Genomic DNA, 24,934 nt, shown 5'->3' on the forward strand with positions numbered 1-24,934 from the left:
AATGTTCGTAGGGGGAAACATTTCGCGGTATTGAAAAGTCTCAAAAGCGCAACACCCCACGACGGGGTGCTGCAACCCCAATAATTTGAATAATGGGCAGGAGTCGAGCAACATAAGCCTATCGATACTCGGCTTTATTTTGTGGCAGTGGATGTTTTTCAATTCTAACACTTAATTTGGATTAAGTATTTCTTAGTACAGGATTTCTAAAAATAAATGTAACATCGCAGTTTCATATCAATATTGATTCTTCTTTGATTCAAGCCACATATAGAATGAGACTGAAAGTGCTCATGACAAACATAAACACTTTCTTCTTTGTTTACAGTTTAAATATCGAATCAATTGAATACAATGGTCATGACTGGCAATTCCATGACACTTCAAAATTCTATGATATACAGGGTGTTTCAAGTTCGACGGCCTTCAAGACATTTCTGGAGAATGGGGCCGATTTAAAATCTGAATATTCGGAATATGACATAGTTCATGATGCTCTATTCAGCTAAAATATTTTCAAAGCTCCGGCACTTCCGGTTATAAAATAATTAAAAAAAAAAAATTTCAAAAAGAAACTTTTATCAAGATTTCCATTTTCAATTACTCTTTTCTAAAATTATTGCGTTAGTCTTCATAGTATTCAAAATATTAAGGAAAAACCGAAAAAAAGAGAGAATTTCCATAGTCACTATTACGTGAATTATTTTTACTGTGAATATCCTATGCGTATACTGAATTCATTTTCTCAAACTAGAATGATGTAGGAAAATCGTGCATATCTTGAATTTGAAAAATATCATCACAGGGTGTTTCAAATATTGCGGCAAAAATTGTGAACAAAATTTGATCATAACTTTCGATTTTCAAATTAGATTAGAACCCTATTTTTTTGTGATTTCGTTGGATTCTACGGTGAAAAATAAGGGTAGTGTCCAAACATAAGTATGTTCCCAAATTCAATAATTCAAGAGTTATTCGAGATTTTATGAATTTATGTTATATACGTGGGGTCAATTTCATTCAATCTGTTTCTAGAGTGCGTTTCAAATCAGTATTCTATGGTCATAGAAATTAAAATATGCAATTATTTCAAAGTGACAGGTGTACTCATTGAAACTAGTAAATTATAATTTCACGATATGAATCCCCGTTATTCAAATAATGAAATTCTGGATCTATTCCATATCAACGGTGAATGCAACAGAATTGTTTCGAGAACTTGTCGAGCATTCAATCAGAAATATCCACATTTACCATCAATTGACGAGAAGATATTTCGGAAGTATGTTTCAAACTTTCTGTTACTCCTTCATTTATTCATTCATAATAGTATATTATTCAACGAGCGGTAATGTAGGTCATAACTCACGCAGATGATGTTTGCAGCACGAGCCGCAGGCGAGTGCTGTAATTCATCAAGTGAGTTATGACCATTACCGCAAGTTGAATACTATACTTTATCTACGACTATATCAATAAATACTAAGAAAAAATTACAGACTTAGAATAAAGACAGAAGGAACGGGAAATAAACATAATGTGCTCGATCCCGTCCAAGAGAGATGGAAACTTAGTGTCACCAATCACAATCGAACTAGCTCCGTCTAGCTCGAATCCAGTACAGAGTACAGACATAGAAATTTATTGAAAAACCTTAATAATTGCCTATAAAAATGCATTAAAATATACCAAAAAATATTCTCTGTAAACGATGACTTAATGATCTTACACCCATCTTGAAAATTTTTTCAAACTCCTTTATATTTTTTCGGGCAATTAATTCTGTATGGTAACATTAGCTGTTTGTCTTTTGGAAATGTATACCTTTATAATATTTCATCTTCACTATCTGAATTAATCGTTTTCAGCAAAACATTCACAATAATTAGATATCAACTTAATTTGAAAACGTCAAAAGTGACATTCCCTCGGACTATCCTCCCCTCAATAACAATAATGGAATGTTCCTTTTCGGCCAATCGAATAGAAGCAGAGAAGTATAGAAGCACAGATCCATATTTTCCTATTTATAACAGTGAGTTATAGTAGTGAGTTATTATAAATCACGCTGTTTGTTAATAGATACTATTAATTGCTCAAAAGCAGTTGAATAATGAGTATATAACTCAATAGGAGTAGATAAAAAGTATTATACCGCTTTTTTATATGAATAGAAATGGCACACAGGAGTCCTGCTTGATTTCATCTCATTTGGTAGGTACAGGTTTTTTTCTTCTAGGTAGGTACTCCAGTATAATGGATATTCATAAAGTATGAAACATCCTTCAAGAAGATGAGGAAATTTCTGATTTGAAATTCGATGAGTTCTACCAATAATTCTATTGCATTCATCTTGAATATGGAATTAGATATTTATAATACAAGTGCAGAAGTTATTGATATTCTTCCAAGAGTTTAAAATGAATGAGCCTTCTGTACGAGTTTTAATAGTTATTTATAATACAAGTGCAGAAGGCATTGATATTCTGCCACGAGTTCAAAATTCAAAAACGAGCCACGAAGTGGCGAGTTTTGGAATGAACGAGTGGTAGAATGAGCCTTCTGTACGAGTATTATACATTATTTTCTCTAATTCATTGCATTTTCATTGGAATTAATGAAATATTTCCATAAATATAATTTAGTGAATTTTGCATTGAAAAATGTTGGTTGGCAGAACTGATTTCTTTGAGGCAAATTGATGAATTGACAGATAAAGCCGTGGCGGAAAGTTCGGAGTACCAACATAGAATAATAAAATATAACCATGAAAACTGTGCGTTTCTGATATATTCTCGCACGATTTTGTTCTACAAGATGTGGAAGAATGAACGGAATAACCACAGAATTAGAGAAACATTATTTTCCCGAATTCACTGCCTTTCTATTGAAATTAACGGAAAATTCCAAAAATATCTATTAGTGAATTTTGTATTGAAAATGTTGGTTGGCAGAACAGTTTTCTGTATCACAAATTTTTTTTATAAAATAAGCGTTTTTTTTATCTAATATCAAAATGAAACCTCTTATTATTAATCACTTGTATTGACAGGGTCGAAAAATTCCGGGCTTTTTACCGTAATGAGGTCGGTTTTTCACATGAAGTTTCTCTTAATTCTGCATCTTCAGAAGTTTCTAGGTTATCACCGGATTTATCCGATCTACGAAGCTTATTGCAGCAGTAAGCGAAACGAAAAGAAAAAGGATACGACATCCTAAAACTGCAAATATATAATAAAACAGGGTAGTCGACATTCAGATCAGAGAAATCAATCATCGAGTTACAATCTATGAAGTAGAAATCTCTCTGAAGTTGCTTACCGCAGTAATAGGCGAAACTTCAGGTGAAAAACAGACTAGACTACGGCTATACCAAGCCCGGAATTTTTCAATTCTGCTGAACAATCCTTCCGTGAAAGCCTTCTGCATTATAATCACTCGAATGTTCATTAACGTCTAGATAAAATAACCGTCAACAATGAGATAATAATAAATCACATCTCATTATATTTCTATATACAATTATTCGGTATCCAATGGCGTCATAGGCGCATAAATGGACAATCGTTCAAAAACGCCTGACGCCAAGTTGGTGCTTTTCTCAATTATTTTTCCACACTAATTTCATATTACTGCGAACGCTTTTTTATATAAAAGTCCGGCCACCCATCCAGATGCCGTCCTAACCTATAGTTACATAGAAAATCATTAATTTCCCTTTTAGGTAGATATACAGGCCTATTAGACGTTTCTGGAGAACGGGGCCTATTTGAAATCTGAAAATTCAGAATATGACTAAAAATATCTTCGAAGTTCCGGCAATTCCGGTTATACAAGAATAAAAAAAAAACTTTTTTTTTTATTTTATGTCTTAGATATTATCAAGATTTCCATTTTCAATTTTTCTTTCCTAAAATTATTGCCTAAGTCCTTATAGTTTTCAAAATATTAAGGAAAAACCGAAAAAAAGAGAAAATTTTCATTTTTACTGTGACTAAGGGAAAATAATGTTTAAAACTCGTACAGACGGCCCATTCTACCACTCGTTCATTTTAAACTCTTGGAAGAATATCAATAAATTCTGCACTTGTATTATAAATATCTAATTCCATATTCACGATGAATGCAATAGAATTATTGGTAGAACTCATCGAATTTTAAATCAGAAATTTCCTTATCTTTTTGAAAGGATGTTTCATACTTTATGAATATATTGGAGTACCTACCTAGAAGAAAAAACCTGTACCTACCAAATGAGATAAAATCATGCAGGACTCCTGTGTGCCAATTCTATTCATATAAAAAGCGGTAGAATACATTTTATGAATTCAGTAAAAAATCAGCCTGGTGAAGAAAAGGGAGTAACAGAAAGTTTGAAACATACTTCCAAAATATCTTCTCGTCAATTGGGGGTAAATGTGGATATTTCTGATTGAATGCTCGACAAGTTCTCGAAACAATTCTGTTGCATTCACCGTTGATATGGAATAGATCCAGAATTTCATTATTTGAATAACGGGGATTCATATCGTGAAATTATAATTTACTAGCTTCAATAATGAGTACACCTGTCACTTTGAAATAATTGCATATTTTAATTTCTATGATCATAGAATACTGATTTGAAACGCACTCTAGAAACAGATTGAATGAAATTGACCCTACGTATAACATAAATTCATAAAATCTCGAATAGCTCTTGAATTATTGAATTTGAGAGCATAATCATGTTTGGACACTACCCTTATTTTTCACCGTAGAATCCAACGGAATCACAAAAAAAATAGGGTTCTAGTTTGAAAATCCAAAGTTATGATCGAATTTTGTTCACAATTTTTGGCACAATATTTAAAACACCCTGTGATGATATTTTTCAAATTCGTGATATGCACGATATTCCTACATCATTTTAGTTTGAGAAAGTGAATTCAGTATACGCATAGGATATTCACAGTAAAAATAATTCACGTAATTGTGACTAAGGAAATTCTCTCTTTTTACGTTTTTTTTCTTAATATTTTGAAAACTATGAAGACTAACGCAATAATTTTAGCGAAGAGTAATTGAGAATGGAAATCTTGATAAGATATAAGACCTACAATGAAAAAAAAAGTTTTTTTTTTTTAATTTGGTTTAATTCTTGTATAACCGGAAGTGCCAGAACTTCGAAAATATTTTAGCTGAATAGGGCATCATGAACAATGTCATATTCTGAATTTTCAGATTTCAAATCGGCCCCGTTCTCCAGAAACGTCTAATAGGCCGTCGAACTTGAAACAACCTGTATATATAATTTCAGGCTATATACTTAGATGAACTTGTAGATATCTGTCTCTTCTGGTATCCTACATGAACAATTGTTTCAGCAAAATCTGCAGCTAACATCAGAAAAAAACAATGCAAATTTTATAAAATGTATTTTTTTCACTTATTATAAAATGAAAAAAAAAATATATATTTGAACCGCTAGGTATAATCGCCGGACTACTTATGCTTGTTGATGGAACGAAACATAACCGTACATGTGTGGTCTCCAAGGATCGCAATTGAGGAATGAACAAACGAGCGCTAAAAACCTGCTAATTTTTTTTTATTCTTCTCGATTTTTTTTCAGTTTTCTAATCAAAATAATTAGGTTCTGAAAATGTAATCAACTTGAAATTTTGCGCAAAGATTGAAATTCTTATTTTTAATATGCATTAAAAATGTCAACTCCTTCGGTTTAGTGGTCACGGAATTATTGGGAGCTAATTTTTCGATATTCTTCTTGAATTATCTCTGGTCCTAGTGACGCGATCAACATAATATAGTTAATATAGTAATACATGTTGTCATCAGTTAGTCTAACCTTATCGTTAGAGACCATTTCCGGCTCAAAATTAAAAAAATTGACATTGTGACTAAATGATAACCAGATTAACGAGCGCTTGAAAATAAGTGAAGATCAAAAATATTCTATTCGTTAGAGGCATTACTTTCTTTTAAATTAATCTACTTTTGAAAGCCACATTCAAATTATTTTGGAAATTGAACTTCAGAAGTAATATCAATAATAAACCACTTTATTCAATCAAATTACAGGAAAAAATGACAAATATAAGTCTCATCTGAAGTTACAATGATCCTGAAATGTAAGGACACTAGAATATTTGCAATTTTTTCTAGAATTCAATTAATCTTCAATTGTTCTCGTTATTTCGATGAAAAATTGAATAATTTAGGAATTTTTCCTGCCAATTTTGAAGAATGTGAATAATAATGGAAAGGAATCATTTCCCTCGTCGTATTTGTACTCCTTCATTCAAAGTATGCATTTCATTTGGTCCCTGAAAAACAGAAGACACTTTCTCACGCAAATACATGAACGTAGTAAGGCTGTTATTCGTACAGGGTGGGCAAATTTCGATGTTTTAGCACTACAACTTTTGAACCAGAGGAGATAGACAAAATCTGATACCCACTTCTCGATCTCTTTTTCTGAGAAACTAACAAGGGTAGTATTCATTTTTGGCCACCTTCTTTTGTTTTCGAGTTATAAGCGAAAATTGGAAAAATGGCGATATCGAAAAACATTTATATCTCTGCTAATACTGATGATAAGCTCTGAAATTAAAACATCATACAGGCACTTTTTTACGTATAATCCAGTGGCGTGCTCGTATTTTCGAAAAGGTTTTTAGTTACCAAGCTATGACCCAAAGTTATGTTTTTTCAAATAGGAACACTAGGTTTTTGTATCATTTTCTGAAAGCTTGATCTTTCCCGATTTCAAAAATATATAACATGGTATGATTCGGATCAATATAAATAATAGAAAATGGCTAAAAACCTCTTTTCACCTAAGAGTCTCAATATTTCTATGGTTTCAACTGTTGATGAACACAGAAAAATTGAGCTTTCTATAACAAGAGCAGTGTCCTTCCGTCAATCTGATTATTTTTATGCTTTTCACTTATTTCTACAAAATTCGAATCTAGATATGTTTTATAAATTTTTTATCTAAAAATTGATTTGGAAATAACGGAGAAACCACAAGATCGAATTTTTCAATCGAAAGAGTTGTATTGAGATGCATGTATCAGGAGATTATTTACATAGGTCTCCAGAATCAATACGCACAAGTACCAATCCATTTCAAACAGCATATGAAACAATGCATATCTGATTGAACTCAACATTTTAATTACGATGGGGCAAACAAGAAATAATATTTAACCTAATAATGACAACAATTGCAAAATGCACAGTCGACATCTCTTCTCGATATTTCAATAGATGAATATTTGAAACTGTGTTCAAGCTACCTAGGAAACTTTTTCCAAGTTCGTTTATCTTTTCGAAACTATTTGTGTAAAATAAATATAGATTCGAATTTTGTAGAAATAAGTGAAAAGCATAGAAATAATCAGATTGACGGAAGGACACTGCTCTTGTTATAGAAAGGCTCATCAACAGTTGAAACCATAGAAATATTGAGACTCTTGAGTAAAAAAAGGTTTTTGACCATTTTCTGTTATTTATTTTGATACGAATCATTCGATGTTATATATTGTTGAAATCAGGAAAAATTAAGCTTTCAGAAAATGGCACAAAAATCTAGTGTTCCCATTTGAAAAAACATAACTTTGGGTCATAGCTTCGTAATTGAAAACCCTTTCGAAAATACGAGCACGCCACTGGATTCTACGTAAAAAAGTGCCTGTATAATGTTTTAATTTCAGAGCTCTATCATCAGTATTAACGGAGATATATCTGTTTTTCGATTTCGCCATTTTTCCAATTTTCGCTCATAACTCGAAAACAAAAGAAGGTGGCCAAAAATGAATACTACCCTTGTTAGTTTCTCAGAAAAAGAGATCGAGAAGTGGGTATCAGATTTTGTCTATCTCATCTGGTTTAAAAGTTGTAGTGCTAAAACATCGAAATTTGCCCACCCTGTACAGTAAAAATTCTTAAATTTCAGAGGCCTCACCCCATCATTAAACTGTAGAATTTCGAAAAATAAACTACCTTGGGCAATAATATTCTCATAGTTTATTATTCTGAGTATCTAAGTAAGTATCACAAATCTGCAATGGAATCTTTGGAAGGAATTTGGATACTTGGCAAGTCAACATTATCGTTTCATATACAACTCGGGTAGTTTCAAAATTCCAGACATTGACGAAGCGCATCCACCATTTTGAAGAAGGAAAATTAAGGGAAAATTTACGATAAGAAATTGATTACATTGATATCGAAACATTCGTGAACTCATCAAAAAGAACTCTAGCAATCACAGTAGATTCAATTTTTTCTAATCTGATTAGAGAAGCGATTACTAACGCATTCACCATTTTGAGATATCATTAATCTATTTCATTTTCCTGGTTTTTAACAATTTCAGTAAATACTTAACTGATATCCTATTTTACTCATATGTTTCATACTTAAAACTATTACCTTAATTTCAATGATCATAGATACTTTCAAGAATTTCTACAAAGACCATTGTACTCAACTACTGAACTCAATAGGGAATGATGATTCATTCTTCAAATATTCCTACATAGAATAAACATTACGATGTCAATTAACGTTAAAATCTTATTGGAATGCGATTACACTGTATAATGAACCGAAAAATCGAGGAACGGACAATACAGATGGAATAGGGCGTAAAAGAAAATAATCAATAATTTATCAACATCTTTTCTGGAGAGAATTTGCAAAATATTTACAGTCTATTCTGATTTTGGTTGTGGATAATACCCAGGAATTATAATTCACAATATGGAAATTCGGAAAAACAAAATTCCTAATTTTTAGAGCAATGACATTTCATCAATTCTATTCGTAAAGAAAAATCTTGCACCTTACCTTCAATGATGATCAAGACACAATAAATTCACAATTTCTTTAAATGAAAGGCACTCTGGAGTTATTTACTCGGTCTTAGAAATGTTCAATAATCCACAAAGTTCTCAAATTCCTTCGCAACTGATACGCCCCTACTTTCTATGACAGATGTCAAACACCAAAAACATTCCAATTTTGTTCAACCTTAAACTCGTCAGTCTCTCACAACAATTTGTACTTGATTCAAATGTGTAAATTTATATAAAAGAACACTTTTTTTTGAAAATAGTCAATAAATCTTACTTAGATCGCGGCATTTAAAAACCGCATACACTGATATTTGTGAAGTAGGGAGGTAAACATCAAATTACGATTACAGTTGTACCAATAGAAAGGATCCTCCCAAGACTTCAATTGATGTTCTCTTTCTCTCTCCATTCACCAATAGAAAAGTTCAAAACTGACAGAAAAATGACAGAATAGTTTGTTCGAATAAAATTATCATAACATTTTTATTTGAAAAATAATAAATATTAAATATCGTTTATTGAACTGATGCATATTTCATTATTACTTCTTCTTCTGAATATTGTAGTGTTCTATCATGTTTCTAATCTTGATATTGACAAGTAGATCAAATGACATTTCATACCATTCGTTATCGATAGATCATTGGTATCAGTACATAACATATAACCTCTTTATATGTTGTGTTCAAAAAATAAAGGTAAAAGAAAATACTAAATGTGGTATAGTTCTGAGCCAACGTGATTTCAATATTATAGTCCTTTATTTGTAATAAAGTTATGGAAAGTGATTTGTCTAAGGGACCTCAATTTGGGAATCGCCATTTAACAGAAGAAGATAATGTTTTCGAGCATAATGCATGGTATGAGAACTTCTTTTAAACTAATTCAGAAACGATTCTACTATTCAAATACTAGAAATAGGAAAAAACCTAAGTATGGCACCAGATTTCTGAAAGACAAGACACAAGTATACGAATTCAATGCATGGTACGTTAGATGCCAACCATTATAAACAAGTAATTAATGTTGCATCAACTAAACAAAAATCAGAATGAATGAATTCATTTCGGTAATATCTTAATTGTTAACGAATTATAAATTACTAAATCATATTCATATTGTTTGTATCGGTGTTTTGTTGATTTTTTTTTGTTTGTTTGAGGGGGTATAAAATTACTCTCCCTCTTCAATTCAATTCATTAGTTCTACAACAAAAATTTAATTTACTATTGCACATTTTAGGGATGATGTAGAGTGGGATGAGGAACAGGAGAAAGAAGCTCAAAGGAAAGTGAGTGAAAATGGGAAAATTTCTTTATCAAAAGAGGCAATAGATAAGTATGATTTGGAGGCAAATCAATTTTGGGATAAATTCTATAATATTCACACCAACCGTTTCTTCAAAGATCGACACTGGTTGTTCACAGAATTTCCGGAGTTATCAGACTCACCTACCTCAGAAAACAAGAAAAAAATTTTTGAAATTGGATGTGGAGTAGGAAACACAATCTTTCCAATACTGAAATATTCAAAAAATAAGGATTTATTTGTTTATGGATGTGATTTTTCTGCAACAGCGATCAATTTATTGAAGGAATCAGAAGAATATGACACAAAAAGATGTGAAGTATTTGTAGAAGATGCATCGAAAGATATTTGGGAAGTTCCATTTGAAGAGAATAGCATTGATATCATAGTTTTGATATTTGTACTATCAGCTTTGAAACCAGATAGGTAATTATCCTTTTTTTTTCTTGCCTAGATGATGATAATAGTTATTCAACAAGTTTATCTAATTGTGGAATTGAATGTCATTTTAGTTTATTAATTTCAATAATGAATTTTGAGAAATCATATTAACAGAAATAGAATACATTTAATTCTATGTTGTACTGAAGATAATATTTTTTTATCACAAGATTCTATAACTATTAGTATTGAAGTTATGAATTATTGTATATTCTCTGAAGATAGTGTTTATATCATCAACATTACAACCTCATTCTCTAATACTTTCTTATAGCCTATAAGTCTACTCTACATGCTAGGAATCTTGCAGCTACAGGTTCAATTCCAAGAGGCTGAATCCTTTTTTTTCATTTAATGAGTCACTTTTCAAAATTACCCGATCTGTTTGAAGTACAAGCTTTCAAAAATACAAAAATCGATATCTATGGTAGCTAGTTTTGTGGGCAGCAATTATTCCATCTTCATTCGCCATATTCATTTGACTTTCCCACTTTCATTGACCAAAAAATTTTATCCTTCATCATAGAATGTTGAGGATTTTTCGGGAACAGTTAATCTCAAAAGAATAATAACAAAAATCTGAGACAACAATGATTGTTTTTGATCAGTAAAATATGCTTACCGTTCTTAATACTCGATATAGTATTTAATGTTAACTTTTTGTTTAAGGTTCCAAGCTGTCGTGGATAATATCTACAAATACTTGAAACCTGGTGGTGTAGTATTATTTCGAGATTATGGCAGATATGATCTTGCACAATTAAGATTCAAACCAGGGAAGTGTCTCTCAGAAAATTTTTATGTAAGAGGAGATGGAACAAGGGTTTACTTCTTCTCACAAGGTAGGTTGTGAATTTAGAATAAGAAATAAAATTATCCGCTCAATCTTACAAAGTCTATGTTCATTAGGTTATCAGGTTGTAGGTTAAAATTGACTTTACAATGCTATTCATTATAAAGGATCTTCCAATAAGAGGTTTCATTTTAAATAGCACTTTATCTGAGCAGCTGTTATCTTTTGAAGCTTTCATCTTTTGACATTTGACAAGTAAAACCTACAGCATTACTAAAAATGGATCAATTCATGGTTCAAGAACGCATTGAAATTTTTAAAATTCACAACAAAAATGGTGAAAATTTTGCACACCAGTTTGCAAAACTTTAAGACTTTTCTTTGGGGCCACATGAAAGATAGATCCACAAACTTTCGAATTGTCGATGGAAAATTTCATGAGAAGGATATTGTGCTTCAACTGTAGCCGTGGCGCCATTTAGCTGATATATTTTGCCATCGTTAATGGCATACCTTCCTCTTTACAATGAAGTAAACATTCATAGGTTTCTCTTGAAATATACTCGATATTTTAATATTAATATATAAATGAAACTTCCTATTCGAAAACCCTACATTTAGTGAGGCCAGTAATTATTATATTATTTTGGCGAGTCTTTCTCGAGCCGAGTTACGAGATGCGCTCTCCCAGGGGTTGGTGTGTCGTCCCGAGATCGCTGGTGGACTCTTCAGTTAGGCTATCCAGCGATCTCTGCCTAAGACACTTCTTCTCACACCATCGTGGAGAGGTCACCCTGTTGCTATGCAACGACCGCTTTTATCCGCCGGGGCCGAAGTAGTGTGGCACGAAAACCCATAGCGCCATCTGGGAGCAGACAGAGTCACTACATCATCAAGAAAAAGCTTTGTAAATACAGGGTGTCCCATAAGTGGCACGTCACAGTGACACCGGAGGTAGGTCAGCTAAAGAGGGACCTAACCAGCCTAACATGACCCCAGTAAAAGTTGCATGGTTTTCGAGTTATTACCAAATTACGTTTTTTAGTGAATTTTCACCTTTTTTAACATTGTCAGGGTCAGAATTCTGCTGGAAAGCTCTCGAAGCTTATTTTTTTTGTTGTAATGGAATCTTAAATAGTTATTTAAGATGACATGAGTATGATTCTGTCAAAAAGTTATGTGGATTTCCGTAAATTAATGGATAAATCTTGATTTCAATTGCTAGCAAAACGAGAACTTCGACTTTGGACACCTGCTGTGAAAAAAAAATCCTTGAAACAAAACGAGCAAGTAACATCAAAAAATTGGGCATTTTAGACAGATTTAGAAATGGTACAATACACGAATCTTATGCCCATAAAACTAGGTATTTTCATCATTTTACCGATGCCCTACTTAACTAAGTTGAAACTAGGAACCCCGCTATCAGGTAATTTTGCCGCTTGCTATGACATTACATTTGATACCGGGCTTTGTTATTATTTGTTAAAGTCACAATAGGGAAAAAGATGGATTAGGGGAAGTGAAAAAGGAATATTATTGAAAAAAAAGGTAAATTAATTAAAAACAGACTTAACTTTCGATTATTTATTTAATTCTTAAATCTAACTTACAGTAAATGTTCAAACTGTTTCCCTCGGACTCTAATGCATAAATGACACCGTTTTATAAAATTACGATTCAATTTTCTTAAACAAAGAGTATGCAAAACCAATAAGAAGCGAGGAAGAATTGCGTGAACGCGTATTCGACGCAGCCCGGACCATATCGGAAATTAGTTTAAGAAAATTGAATCGTAATTTTATAAAACGGTGTCATTTATGCATTAGAGTCCGAGGGAAACAGTTTGAACATTTACTGTAAGTTAGATTTAAGAATTAAATAAATAATCGAAAGTTAAGTCTGTTTTTAATTAATTTACCTTTTTTTTCAATAATATTCCTTTTTCGCTTCCCCTAATCCATCTTTTTCCCTATTGTGACTTTAACAAATAATAACAAAGCCCGGTATCGAATGTAATGTCATAGCAAGCGGCAAAATTACCTGATAGCGGGGTTCCTAGTTTCAACTTAGTTAAGTAGGGCATCGGTAAAATGATGAAAATACCTAGTTTTATGGGCATAAGATGTCCAAAGTCGAAGTTCTCGTTTTGCTAGCAATTGAAATCAAGATTTATCCATTAATTTACGGAAATTCACATAACTTTTTGACAGAATCATACTCATGTCATCTTAAATAACTATTTAAGATTCCATTACAACAAAAAAAATAAGCTTCGAGAGCTTTCCAGCAGAATTCTGACCCTGACAATGTTAAAAAAGGTGAAAATTCACTAAAAAACGTAATTTGGTAATAACTCGAAAACCATGCAACTTTTACTGGGGTCATGTTAGGCTGGTTAGGTCCCTCTTTAGCTGACCTACCTCCGGTGTCACTGTGACGTGCCACTTATGGGACACCCTGTATGTATACTATGTCAAAGAAGTATGGGGAACTAATCAATGAACCATGTCATATTCATATAAATTCATTGTTTTGTGTCCAAAGTAAATTCCTTTGAATTGATATGCAAACAAAAAAATCTAATTATCAAAATAAACTATTTTCAAGCATTGACGTTAATTCACTTTTATTTATGTCTTCTGACTGAAAGCTGGTATATCTGAGTGGTATAATTTCAGTTTTGAAATTAAATTGGTAGTTGTTTAATAAGATTCTTTAAGCTTTTAGCAATGTGCAATGGTGCTATGATGTCATGAAGTATCTATGCACATATCTAGTCAAATTTTCTCTCTCTAAAACACGAGGACCTTGTGCTAACTTGAGGAGTGGCTGAAGAACCTCAAGATTTTCGGACTTTTTTCGGTTTTTTGGTTATAACTTTCAACTTAATTAGTTTTCAAAAAACGTTCATTTTCAAAGTTGTAGATAACTGAATTCCTTACAATTTTGTTTGTCAAAACTTTTTTCTAAACCTTATATCAACCGAGATACAGCCAATTAAAATTAGAGGAATTTTCTCAAAATGTAACAAATTGGCAAAAAACAAAGGTTTTGACCCTCTAACTAACAATTACCAGCCGTTCTATGGTAATGATAGTAATTTTCATTAAGAGTATTTATTAGAGTATTTCATTAAAATCAGTTCTCCTGAATATACATAAATTAAATTATTCAATTAATTTTCATATACCCAAGATTCTGCAGCTGGTTTCCAATCAATCACTTCTTTTTCAGTGAACCACAAGTCGATTTCTTTTTTAGCTGATTCAACGGCATCTGATCCATGAATTATGTTCCTACCAGTTTGAATGCAAAGGTCTCCTCTTATAGTTCCTGGAGCACTGTCGGCAGGGTTAGTCGCACCAAGAAGTACTCTTCCAGTTTTCACTACATTCAAACCCTCCCATACCATAGGTACAACAGGCCCACTGCTCATATAATTAATCAAAGAGGGGAAGAAGGGTTTCGTTGACAAATCGGCGTAGTGCTTCCTCAGCAAATCTTCACTTGGCCACACGAATTTTAAAGCTACCAATTTGAATCCTTTCGCTTCGAATCTTTTTATGATTTTTCCTACGAGACCTCTTTGGACGCCATCAGGCTTGACCATAATGAAGGTTCTCTCAGGTACCTCAGCCATAATTCTTGAAAACAATGATAAAAATGCTAAAATGCGTAGACGTAAAATTACTCATCAATATCGACATATGAACATAGAAAGGTGGAGGGGGGAGGTAGCTTTGACTAAAAGCCTATGTTTATGCGAAGAGAAGATATTTCAATGTTATCGTGGCATGTTGTCACCTTACTGTAAATTCCTATCAACCCATAATTATTTTCAACCTTAATAATCAGATCAACTGGGTGAAATCAATAATAAATAACCAAGAATTAATTGAAAATAATGATTGTATATAACCCGAAAAAAGTCCAAAAATGTTGTGGTTCTTCGGCCCTCCTCAAGTAGACACAGGGTTTTCGTGTTGGATAACTCGACAGTCATTTCACAATACCCCCGAACAATCTGTAGAAGTTTCATCAAGTTCGGAATTGTTTCCAGCAGACTTTTTTTGCTTTGACTACTGGATTATAAATTTGATCGACTATATCTCAATTGATATTAGGTTTACGAAAAAGTTTTTGGATACTAAATTGTAGAGAATTTGATAATAATAATAATAATGATCTACAACTTCAAAAATGAACGTTTTGGTCGAAACATTTTTAGTTTAGAGTTATGAGCAAGAAACTGAAAAAAGTTCGGAAATGTTGAGGTTCTTCGGCCGTCCTCAAGTTAGCACAGGGTCCTTGTGTTGGATTACTTGACAGAGTCATCCCACAACACCCCCGAACAACCTGTAGAAGTTTCACCAAGTTCGGAATTTTTTCCAGCAGACCCACCTTTTTTTGTATTTGTCTACTGGACTAAATACCATTTTCTTTAATTTAAGTTCAGGTCAGGAAACCATATCTCATCGCACTCAATATACAAGGCGGCCCATTTCGAAAAATCCTGTTAAATATCTTCGTGGGAGGAGCCTGTAAAAAAAAATTTTTCAAATGAAACTTTCTCAGTCTTCAGAAGGCATCGAATGCAGACATTTAATGTGACCTTGGAGTTTTATTTCAAGGTCAAGTAGATTTTTTCAATAGGGAATATACATTTTTCTTTGCTGAATATTCTTCGTAAAAAACTAGGAATATTTTGTTTTTTCCTTTTTGCCAAAAAATCGTTGTGGAGATATGAACTTTTTTATGCTTAGAATGGTTTTTAATGACAACACGCTTTCATGCAAAATTATCGGTAATTTTGATGCACTTGTGCAATTACTTATGAAAATATCCTACCCACAAACTACTTGGCATATTTGAAGAAGTTAGTATTCGAGACAAAGAGAATAATTTTTTTAAATGAAAGATGCAAACAAAATTTAAATTAATATTAACGTTTAACCTAATGAGATGTCGAAAAGTTTCCCTATCATTATCATGCTCGATAAAAACATCAATTAACGAGAAAAACAATAAGAAGAAATAAATGAATAAAAAACATAATTCTTAAGGTAATTGTCTGATATTACGCACAATTTAAAATTCCCAATCCATCTGTTTGCAGTGGTAACAATTTCTAAATTCGGTAAGATCTAAATTATCACGGTGTCAACGTATGTGTGAGGTTAGAGAAAATTCAAAAAACAAACTGATTCTCATTTTTGGATATGTTCTTACAAAAAGTTATTCATCTTGAAACAGAAAAATCTAATTGATTGAAAAAACATAAGACACAAATTATTTTAGTGTTCCAAAAAGATTAATATTCTGCAATGAAAAATGTATATCCCCTATTCAAAAAATCTACTTGACCTTGAACTCAAACTCCAAGGTCACATACAATGTTTGCACTGGAAGACTAAGAATCTTTTATTTGAAACATTTTTTTGATCCATGACCTAGCCAACGAGCTATTTCAGTGGATTTTCTAAAATGGGTCTCCCTGTATAGAGCATATCATGCAGTTGATTTTGGAGACGATAAATCAAACCTTAGGCCATATGTTCAGAAGAAAGACTATTTGCATAAGTCTATTTGTAATGCAAAATTCAGAACAGATTCTTTGTTCGATATTTTTATCCATTGTAAAAATTGAAAAACACTTGAGATGAACAAACTGACAAAATGGTGTGGTGTAAACAAATTAAAGGTATATGATACTAGATATCCACATGCATATAGAGGATAGTTGTGCCAACTTCACCTTAAACTGAGCTTTATTGATCTATTCCCAGTACTTACTAGACAAAATTGTATATTATTATGGAAGAGTTAAAAATAGTGAGAAAATATCAGAATTTTTCTATTTTGAAAATTACTTTTTATTGCTTATTAATTAAAAAAAAATAATTATTTCCAATTTTCAGAGGAAATCAGGTCATTGTTTGACGAATCAAGATTCAAAGAGGAAGAAAATAGGGCTGATCGAAGGTTACAAGTAAATAGGGGCAGATTATTGAGAATGTATAGAGTGTGGATACAAGCCAAATATAGAAAAATTGAATAAATTGAATGTCTTTCATTACGTTCATACTAACCATGGGGGGGCATGGCCCCCCCTGAGATTTTGATTGCCTCATTTTTCAGCACAACACCTTCAATATTAATTTCTCAATCCAAAGGGCAAGGAAAAAAAGGATGCAATGGATTCACAACAATTTTCCGGTTTTCAATGAAACTATACATATAATCCATAATCGGCAGAGGTATTTTTTGAACTGAAAACTTTTTTAGACGCGTTGAGCACTTGGGCGAAGAAAAATCATGGAACCGAAGACACTCCATGCGTGTCAATTTTTTCATAAATTCATCTTATATGTACTCTCCTATTGTATTTTATAGATGAAGGTAAGAAAAAAGTGTTGCAGAAAATAGAAAAAAAATGTTACCGATTATAAAAACAATAGTTTTTTGCGGAACTTGCTGATTGCATAGTTGCTTCAATCCTTGAGTTTATAGAAAAATTTGGCTTGAATTTGGACAAACTTTTAGCACAAGGTTATGATGGATGCTCAACAATGGCTGGTGATATTCACGGGGTTTAAAAGATCATAAGAGATGAGTACAAGAAAGCAATTTACTTCCATAGTGCCTCCCATAGGTTGATTTTAGTAATAAATGACATCAGTAAAATTACTGAAATTGTAATAGTATTGGCACCGTCAAGGACTTATAGTCTTTTCTCGAGAGAGTATTTTAAGAAGAAATCTGATTCCAAATATTCCTTTGTTTTGTGAAACTCGTTGCTCAGCTAAATATAAATCTTTGCGAGTTTTCGCTGAAAACTTCAATACTATATTCAAAACTCTCTTTGCTATAAAATCTTCAGAAATTTCAATGAATTCTTCAAAAACAAAAAGAGCTGCTCAGTTATGGGCTGCAATAAACTCTTTCATTTTTGTGGTTTGTTTGACGGTAGCAAGTAAATATTCAAATATATTGGAACCAATTGCAAATACACTACAAGGTGTTTCTCTATTAATTTTGTAGATGTTCACCGTCTTATGAATTTAATTATAGAAATATGTGGAAAACATCGCTCCGATGATGCTTCACAGAATTTTTTTCCAAAGCATCATCTATTGCTCAGAGTTTCAATATAGAGATTGGAAAACAACGAATTTGCGGTAGACAAATGTACAGATCTAATTATGAAGCAGATTCAGCTGAAGATTACTTAAAAAATTTCTATATTCATCCCATATTTAGATCATTTGATTTCAGCTCTTGAAACGAGATTATCGAAAGAACATTTAATGCTTTTTTCTTTGTCAATTTTTTGCCAAAGCATTCCAAATTTGGAATGAGTATTTATCTAAATCACAAATGGATGAAAACATAAAAATTGAAGATCTTATCGGACAATGTAAATTTTTTCCTGCTGCCAAAGAATGCCTTATTCTTCTCCTTACATTTCCATGTACTACTTGTACTATAGAGCGTAGTTTCAGCACTTTGCTTAGAATTAAAACCTGGATAAGAGCTACAATGCGACAAGACCGACTTGCTGGTTTAGCATTGTTGAGTATTCCTCGAAATCGGATATTGGATGTTCCTAATTTTCCAAATTTAATATTAGACGAATTTTGTAAGAGTACCAGAGAAGACTGGTTTTTAGTATAGAATAAAATATGCCTACTCTGTTGTATTGAAATTGAGTATTTTGTCTTCAGAATTAATATTGTGTTTATGAGTTTTTTTTTGCAATTTATGATTTGTTATTTTTGATAATATACTTTATTTGTTGTTTTTACAATCTGAAGCAATTCTGTGTTATTTTGAATCATATTTTAGTATCAAGTTTCAAACTTTATTGTTTGCGTCATTTAGTGTATATTTCAAGATTTATTATTATTCATTCATTATTTTTATAAACATAGTTTTATCGAGCGTATATGTAAATATTTTTTATTTCGTTATTACTCGTTGATTTTTCTTTATTTATAAGCAATTATAATAATTATTTCATTCCGTTCTCCATATTTTTTATATTTTATTTTTTTGTAAATATTGTTTCATTGAATGTGATTTGTTTCGAAAAGAGTTACCGCATTATTTTACATCACCTTATGTTGTTGACGTTAACAAAAAAAGTTGAAGTGCAAAACTTTATCATTTTTATTTTGCACAGCCCTCCTCCCACTTATGAATATAAATACAGAAATAGAAAGAAACGAAATACTGATGTCGCCTAAGATAATCATGGACGCCTTATCGTTTTTCAATAATTTTCATTTTGCCCCCCTTGAAAAAAATTTCTGCGGGCGCCTATGGTGAGGAAGAAGATTTTCGAGTTCACAGTTAGTAGACATAATATTGTCCAGAGGTTGTAGCTTGTACAGTCCCTAGATCATTATATCACAGATTACAACATGTGCCACAATCGAAAGGCACGTTTGGTGACCGCCTAAGTTCACGTTTTGGACCTGTGAATTGACCTCCAAGATCTTGTGATTTAACACCGCTAGACTACTTTCTGTGGGGCTATGTAAAGTCATTGGTCTATGCGGATAAGCCACAAACCCTTGACCATTTGGAAGACAACATTCGCCGTGTTATTGCCGATATACGGCCACAAATGTTGGAAAAAGTCATCGTCCAGATTGGACTACATCCGTGGCGGTCATATGCCAGAAATCATATCTTGCGGATAAATAAAATTCATGTCAATCGAATAATCCATCGTTGTTTTATTGCAATTTAAAGTTCTATAGCTCTAAAAAAAACACCCTTTACTTTGCTGTCTAGTAAAACAAATAACTATTATCGCCTTGGGATACTTTTCATAGGGTTATGCGAAGGATTGTGTTTATGCCGATAATTTACACTATTGACGATCTGAAAACCAACATTCGTCAAGGAGGACATTTAAATGATGTTTGGCAAGGTTCAAGCAATATATTAAAATAAAAATTTGACCGATATTCTATAAGTAAACGTGTTTCATTTACGAAAGCACAAAATGAGTAACCCTGTACAAATTCTTGCACATAACGACCTAGGAATCTTACAGAATAATCAAGCAATAGTTTTAATTCTGATATGATATTTTATTGAGTATAATGCTCTGAGAAACTACATTTTTAAAAAATATCCGATTGTTTTTATAGGGTTAATAGTCAATGAAATAACTTACTGGCCAAAAGCTTGACTAGATTTTCGATCCTTACCACTCTTTTTATCGAATTGAATATCATTCAGGCGTTTCCAAGAATTCTCCAATGCTATCTGATGTGAATCTTTGGTTTTCAATTCATTGAAATCTATACCCTCAAACCTTGGGACTAAGTAGTCTGAGCTCGTGAGCGAAATATTTCTTGAAGTATTTTCAAAATACATCTGTGTTACAATAGATCTTTTACCATATTTTGTCGAATCATATCTTCTGTGGAATCAACATATCAAAACTTATTTTTTCTTTGAGCTTAGTTGATTACTTTCAGATTTCTTAAGCGAAATCAGAAAGTAATCAATGTTTGGTGCTACTGGCCATAAATCTTAAACTTATGTTATTTTATTTTCCTCGCAATGTTACCATAGTAACCAGATAATTACTTTCAGGATTTTAAACACCATAACAAAACGCACCTCTCCTCATTTCTCTTTTCCCACAAATCAAAAAAACAAGACAATATTTTGGCTTCACAAATTATACTATTATAGTAGTTGGCATCAAACATTCCACACAGACTTATTATTTTTATATGCTTTTTCATTCATGCTGAATTAGGTATATTGTATTGTTGTATGGCACAGGGCAGGAAGTTTTTAATTCAAATGTCTGTTCAAAAGAATGAATTGAATCAAAAATTTACATCCGAAACTGCCTGAAAAAAATCCTTATACGGACACGAACAATGGTAAAAGCGACTTCCCATTTTTTTTTAAACAATACTCTGCATCATAATATATCACCGTCAAATTTTCAGCAACTTTATTCAAAAGTGGCCATAGCAGATTGGAACATAAACTTTTGTAAGCCCAGAATTGCAACTATATTGACTATAAACATATTGTTAGAGTTTCATCAGTTGGCGGTCCAAAACAAAAAACAGGCAAAAGGGAGAACCATTTTAGGTTCTATTGAGATAATTAAGTAATCAAAAATGCTTTTTCAAGGGAGAAAACAATTAAAGGATCATAATATACACTGAACGAAGAAATTAAGGAAAATCGGCCATATTTATAAGACAAAGCGCGAAATCACACTTTATAGTGATCCACCTACTTATCAGATCTAACCACCAGCTTTGTAACATAACATATTCACTCTGTCAATAGCTTTGACTTTGACACATTATTATATCGATAATCTCATATTGTCAATGACTAGCTAGGCGTGTACTTATCATTTTGTATTTTACCTTTTATCATTCTCACCCAAATGTTGGACATTTGTATCTGTTGTTAGCCTTGAAGGAATGTCGGTAGAAATAAAGGGAATTTCAGGCTTTTTATCTGTGAAACAAAATACACGATGTTTTGTGGGCATAATATGATTTTTTTCCAAGGATCTGAAAAATCGAAAGTTTCGATTTTCTGAACAAACACTTATTCCAATTCTCACGATGTAATCTCGGTTAACCACTTTGTGAAAGAAGGTTTAGATACATCTTTCGGATCTACCAATTCTTCATTATTTTTGTTTGGATTCATCTTTCACAGTATTATTCACTAGAATTTGTTTGGAATCTGTAAGCAAATTTATTTATAATGATACATCGTGTGAAAGTTCGTTTGATAAAACTGGGTATTCGTTGAAAAGATGAAAAATTAGGATTTGTTTTCAAGAAAGATCATCCATACACACACATCAAAATGGTCTAGGGGGACACTTGATTATTTGAAATATTCTTAAATAAAGTGTCTTAGGATGGGAATGCATATCAGATATTGGCTTTCCATATAATAGTCTCAGAACCAGTGGACGGCAGACCACACATATTTTAGGAAAGCCCAAAATATCCTCAGTCCCTCAGTGAGTCTGTTGTACCTACCGACCATGAAATGGGGGTTAGCTAGGCGAGGTGGCCTCAGCTGTAGTGAAGAGTGACAGGTGGGAGATTTTCATGAACAAAAAATGTATTTTAGGAAAGCTGCCGATTTAATATGTCAAAATACTCTCTTATATCTATTCAAAAACGAAAGGGCAGACGATTATCGCGATGGCGAAGTGGTTGTAGAAGAAGTTTTCAAGATAAAAAAAATTTTTAAACGTATTTTAGGAAACTTGAAATTAAATATATTATTCTTTGAAGTTTTAGAAGCTTATATTTTTAAGAGCAGACCGGTTCGTCGGTTTTTTCGATCTGGCAGATATTAAAATCATTCCTCCCCACTAGTAGCCATATGCAGCAGGTTTTGATGAAAACTTTCTTACAGTCACTAGATCTTTACGCGAACAAGAAATTGAGGTTTTGTTGTGGCCAGCATAATCTTCTGACCTTAATCCCATTGAACATGTATGGGATATATCGAAAAAGCTTGTTTTCAATCTTGCGGAGGTGTTTCAAACGCGATTCAACTGTTAAATTGCTTGAGAAAACAATTGCAACAAATTGATCAAAATCAGATTAAGATAACAAGATGAGAGCATGCCTAGGAGATGGGCGGCCGTCATAAACAATCGCAGTGGCCGGTGGTTCAACCTTTATTGACAAATTTCCTCATAGGGCTTGTTTATTGGAATGTCATCATTGAAAATTCTTTACTTTTCGGTTAGTCTCTAGAGTGACTTGATTATGCATGATAATTTACATTTTATGCCTTATATTTTCGAGTTATTATAAAGGAATTGAGAATATACAGAATGTTCCTAAATTGGAGGTATAAATGAAAATGAGAATTTCCTCAGATAATTTAAAGAAAAAAGTGCTGTATGCATGAGCAACAAACACTTTGTTTTCGAGAAGAAAAAATCTTTGAAGAAATATTGTAAAAATGGAGAATTCTAAGCATGTTCACCCTTAGGAAAGTCTAAAATGATGTGTATATAATTTTTTGGTTTTTCTCCTTGAAAACGAAATAGGGTTTTTTATTTTTCAACAGATTCAGTTGTCTCTTAGTGATATATAAATTTGATTGCTGATGAATAATTGAATTGCAAAAATAAAATGGGCGAATAAGATTTAGAATTATAACATCACATTACTCACATTCGTTGAACAATAATCCTATAATATTAACTCATAAATTTTATAGCAAGATATCATTTCATGCTAATTTCAGAACATTTTAATTCCAGTTTGGTTCTTCATTTCAGACAAATCAATTTTGATAGATAGGAAAATGTTTCCATGTTAATGAAATGTTTATGTTTCAAAACTTTTTATTTCAATTGAACCACCTCTTCTATAAATTTATCGTCTGTTTTTATTCATTTGATGAACAAATGTCACTGAATTTGCTGAAGTTTTGCCGATAACAGTTGCTCTAGTTTTGTCATATACGTAAAAATTGCCGGAATAGGCCTATTTATCGAAAATTGATCAGAGCCTAAATGGACTAAACACATTTGTCAAATACTGCATAAAGCATGGTTTTCATATTTTTCGCATTTCTTGAGATCTGTGAAGTTTATATTTTCTTTGATCAATTGTCTAAAAATAAGTCAAAATGAATTTTACAAAATAACCATTTCAGATTAAGTATTTGCAGCAAATGACAGCAAACATAACATATATTTTGAACTATTAAATATGTTTACAACTCCGCCAGTAGCTGAAACTGGATGGATCGAGTAGTTCAGTGGAAGATACTGCCGGTCCCAAGCCCGGATGAAGGAGGAGGGTTCAGAGGTGAGGTTAGCATCCTGCCTCTGGTGAAAACATGAACTGCTCAAAGTACTGCTGAAGAAGCCTCGGAATACGGACGGATTACAAAGGTTGACGACACGGCACGAAAAAGGAAAAAACGATTTTGGAGAGGGAACAAACTGCGTCTTGCTTGTTGGAATGTCACATCATGGAATTCAAAAGACCAAGAAATTATCACTGAGATCACTAGTAGTAACATAGACATTTGCGCGATATCGGAGACTAAAAAGAAGGGCAAGGGTAACATCAAATACAGAGACCATATTCTGTTTTACAGTGGAGTGGACAAGGACTGCAGAGCGCGAGCAGGTGTGGGCATACTGATGCATGAAAGGTTTGAAACGATGGTGGATGATATTACCTATGTGAACCAAAACCTAATGTATATAACACTAAATATAGAAAAAGAAAAATACCATTTCATTAGTATATACGCACCGGATATAACAAGATCACGAGAAGAACGAGAACAATTTTTTGACCAACTACAAGAGACACTCAGAATGTTGCCTAACAATGACAAGATCTTCATAATGGGTGATTTCAATTCCCGAATTGGTAACCAGGTAATACCGGGGGTAATGCAGAGATATAATGAGGAAATATCAAATGAAAATGGAAATATGCTGCTTGACATCTGCGCGCACAATGAGCTT

At 32.5% G+C, this 24,934-nt stretch overlaps 3 protein-coding genes across 7 annotated transcripts in view; 1 reads left to right on the forward strand and 2 right to left on the reverse strand.

Annotated features, from left to right (window-relative positions):
• LOC123682929 (protein alan shepard) overlaps positions 1-9,226 on the reverse strand; it is a 106,900-nt gene extending 97,674 nt beyond the window's left edge. For all 3 annotated transcript variants that reach the window (XM_045621766.1, XM_045621760.1, XM_045621765.1), the window contains exon 1: positions 8,860-9,226. The gene's annotated coding sequence lies outside the window, so the exon portion shown is untranslated. The remainder of the gene's footprint in view (positions 1-8,859) is intronic.
• Positions 9,227-9,517: 291 nt separating this feature from the next.
• LOC123682931 (methyltransferase-like protein) lies at positions 9,518-17,472 on the forward strand. Of its 2 annotated transcripts, none has more exons than XM_045621770.1 (4): positions 9,518-9,727; positions 10,110-10,601; positions 11,286-11,458; positions 17,331-17,472. In XM_045621770.1, the coding sequence occupies exons 1-4, from the start codon at positions 9,645-9,647 to the stop codon at positions 17,468-17,470; spliced, it is 888 nt and encodes a 295-aa protein (XP_045477726.1). In that variant the 5' UTR covers positions 9,518-9,644; the 3' UTR covers positions 17,471-17,472. The 2 variants fall into 2 exon arrangements, with proteins under 2 accessions (XP_045477726.1, XP_045477725.1); XM_045621769.1 differs by having other exon boundaries at positions 9,540-9,854.
• On the reverse strand, positions 14,532-23,770 carry LOC123682930 (nucleoside diphosphate kinase-like). 2 transcript variants are annotated; one of them, XM_045621767.1, is made up of 5 exons: positions 23,619-23,770; positions 22,031-22,155; positions 21,828-21,977; positions 20,600-20,848; positions 14,532-15,056 (listed from the first exon to the last, which is right to left on the reverse strand). In XM_045621767.1, exons 2-5 carry the CDS (start codon positions 22,117-22,119, stop codon positions 14,588-14,590), a joined length of 957 nt encoding a protein of 318 aa, XP_045477723.1. In that variant the 5' UTR covers positions 22,120-22,155; positions 23,619-23,770; the 3' UTR covers positions 14,532-14,587. The 2 variants fall into 2 exon arrangements, with proteins under 2 accessions (XP_045477723.1, XP_045477724.1); XM_045621768.1 differs by lacking the exon at positions 20,600-20,848 and having other exon boundaries at positions 23,619-23,768.
• Between the last annotated feature and the right edge of the window lie 1,164 nt (positions 23,771-24,934).

This window comes from Harmonia axyridis, chromosome 6, assembly GCF_914767665.1.
Source record: "Harmonia axyridis chromosome 6, icHarAxyr1.1, whole genome shotgun sequence".
Taxonomy (NCBI): domain Eukaryota; kingdom Metazoa; phylum Arthropoda; class Insecta; order Coleoptera; family Coccinellidae; genus Harmonia; species Harmonia axyridis.

Coding starts and splice junctions, on each gene's coding strand:
- LOC123682930 (XM_045621767.1), bottom strand. CDS start 22,119: ATGAATCCAAACAAAAATAATGAAGAATTGGTAGATCCGAAAGATGTA. Junction 21,978..22,030: donor TGGTTAACCGAGATTACATC/GTGAGAATTGGA, acceptor TCGATTTTTCAG/ATCCTTGGAAAAAAATCATA. Junction 15,057..20,599: donor TCTAGTCAAGCTTTTGGCCA/GTAAGTTATTTC, acceptor ATTGTTTTCAAG/AATTATGGCTGAGGTACCTG.
- LOC123682931 (XM_045621769.1), top strand. CDS start 9,706: ATGTTTTCGAGCATAATGCATGGTATGAGAACTTCTTTTAAACTAATT. Junction 9,855..10,109: donor GTATACGAATTCAATGCATG/GTACGTTAGATG, acceptor TGCACATTTTAG/GGATGATGTAGAGTGGGATG. Junction 10,602..11,285: donor TCAGCTTTGAAACCAGATAG/GTAATTATCCTT, acceptor TTTTTGTTTAAG/GTTCCAAGCTGTCGTGGATA.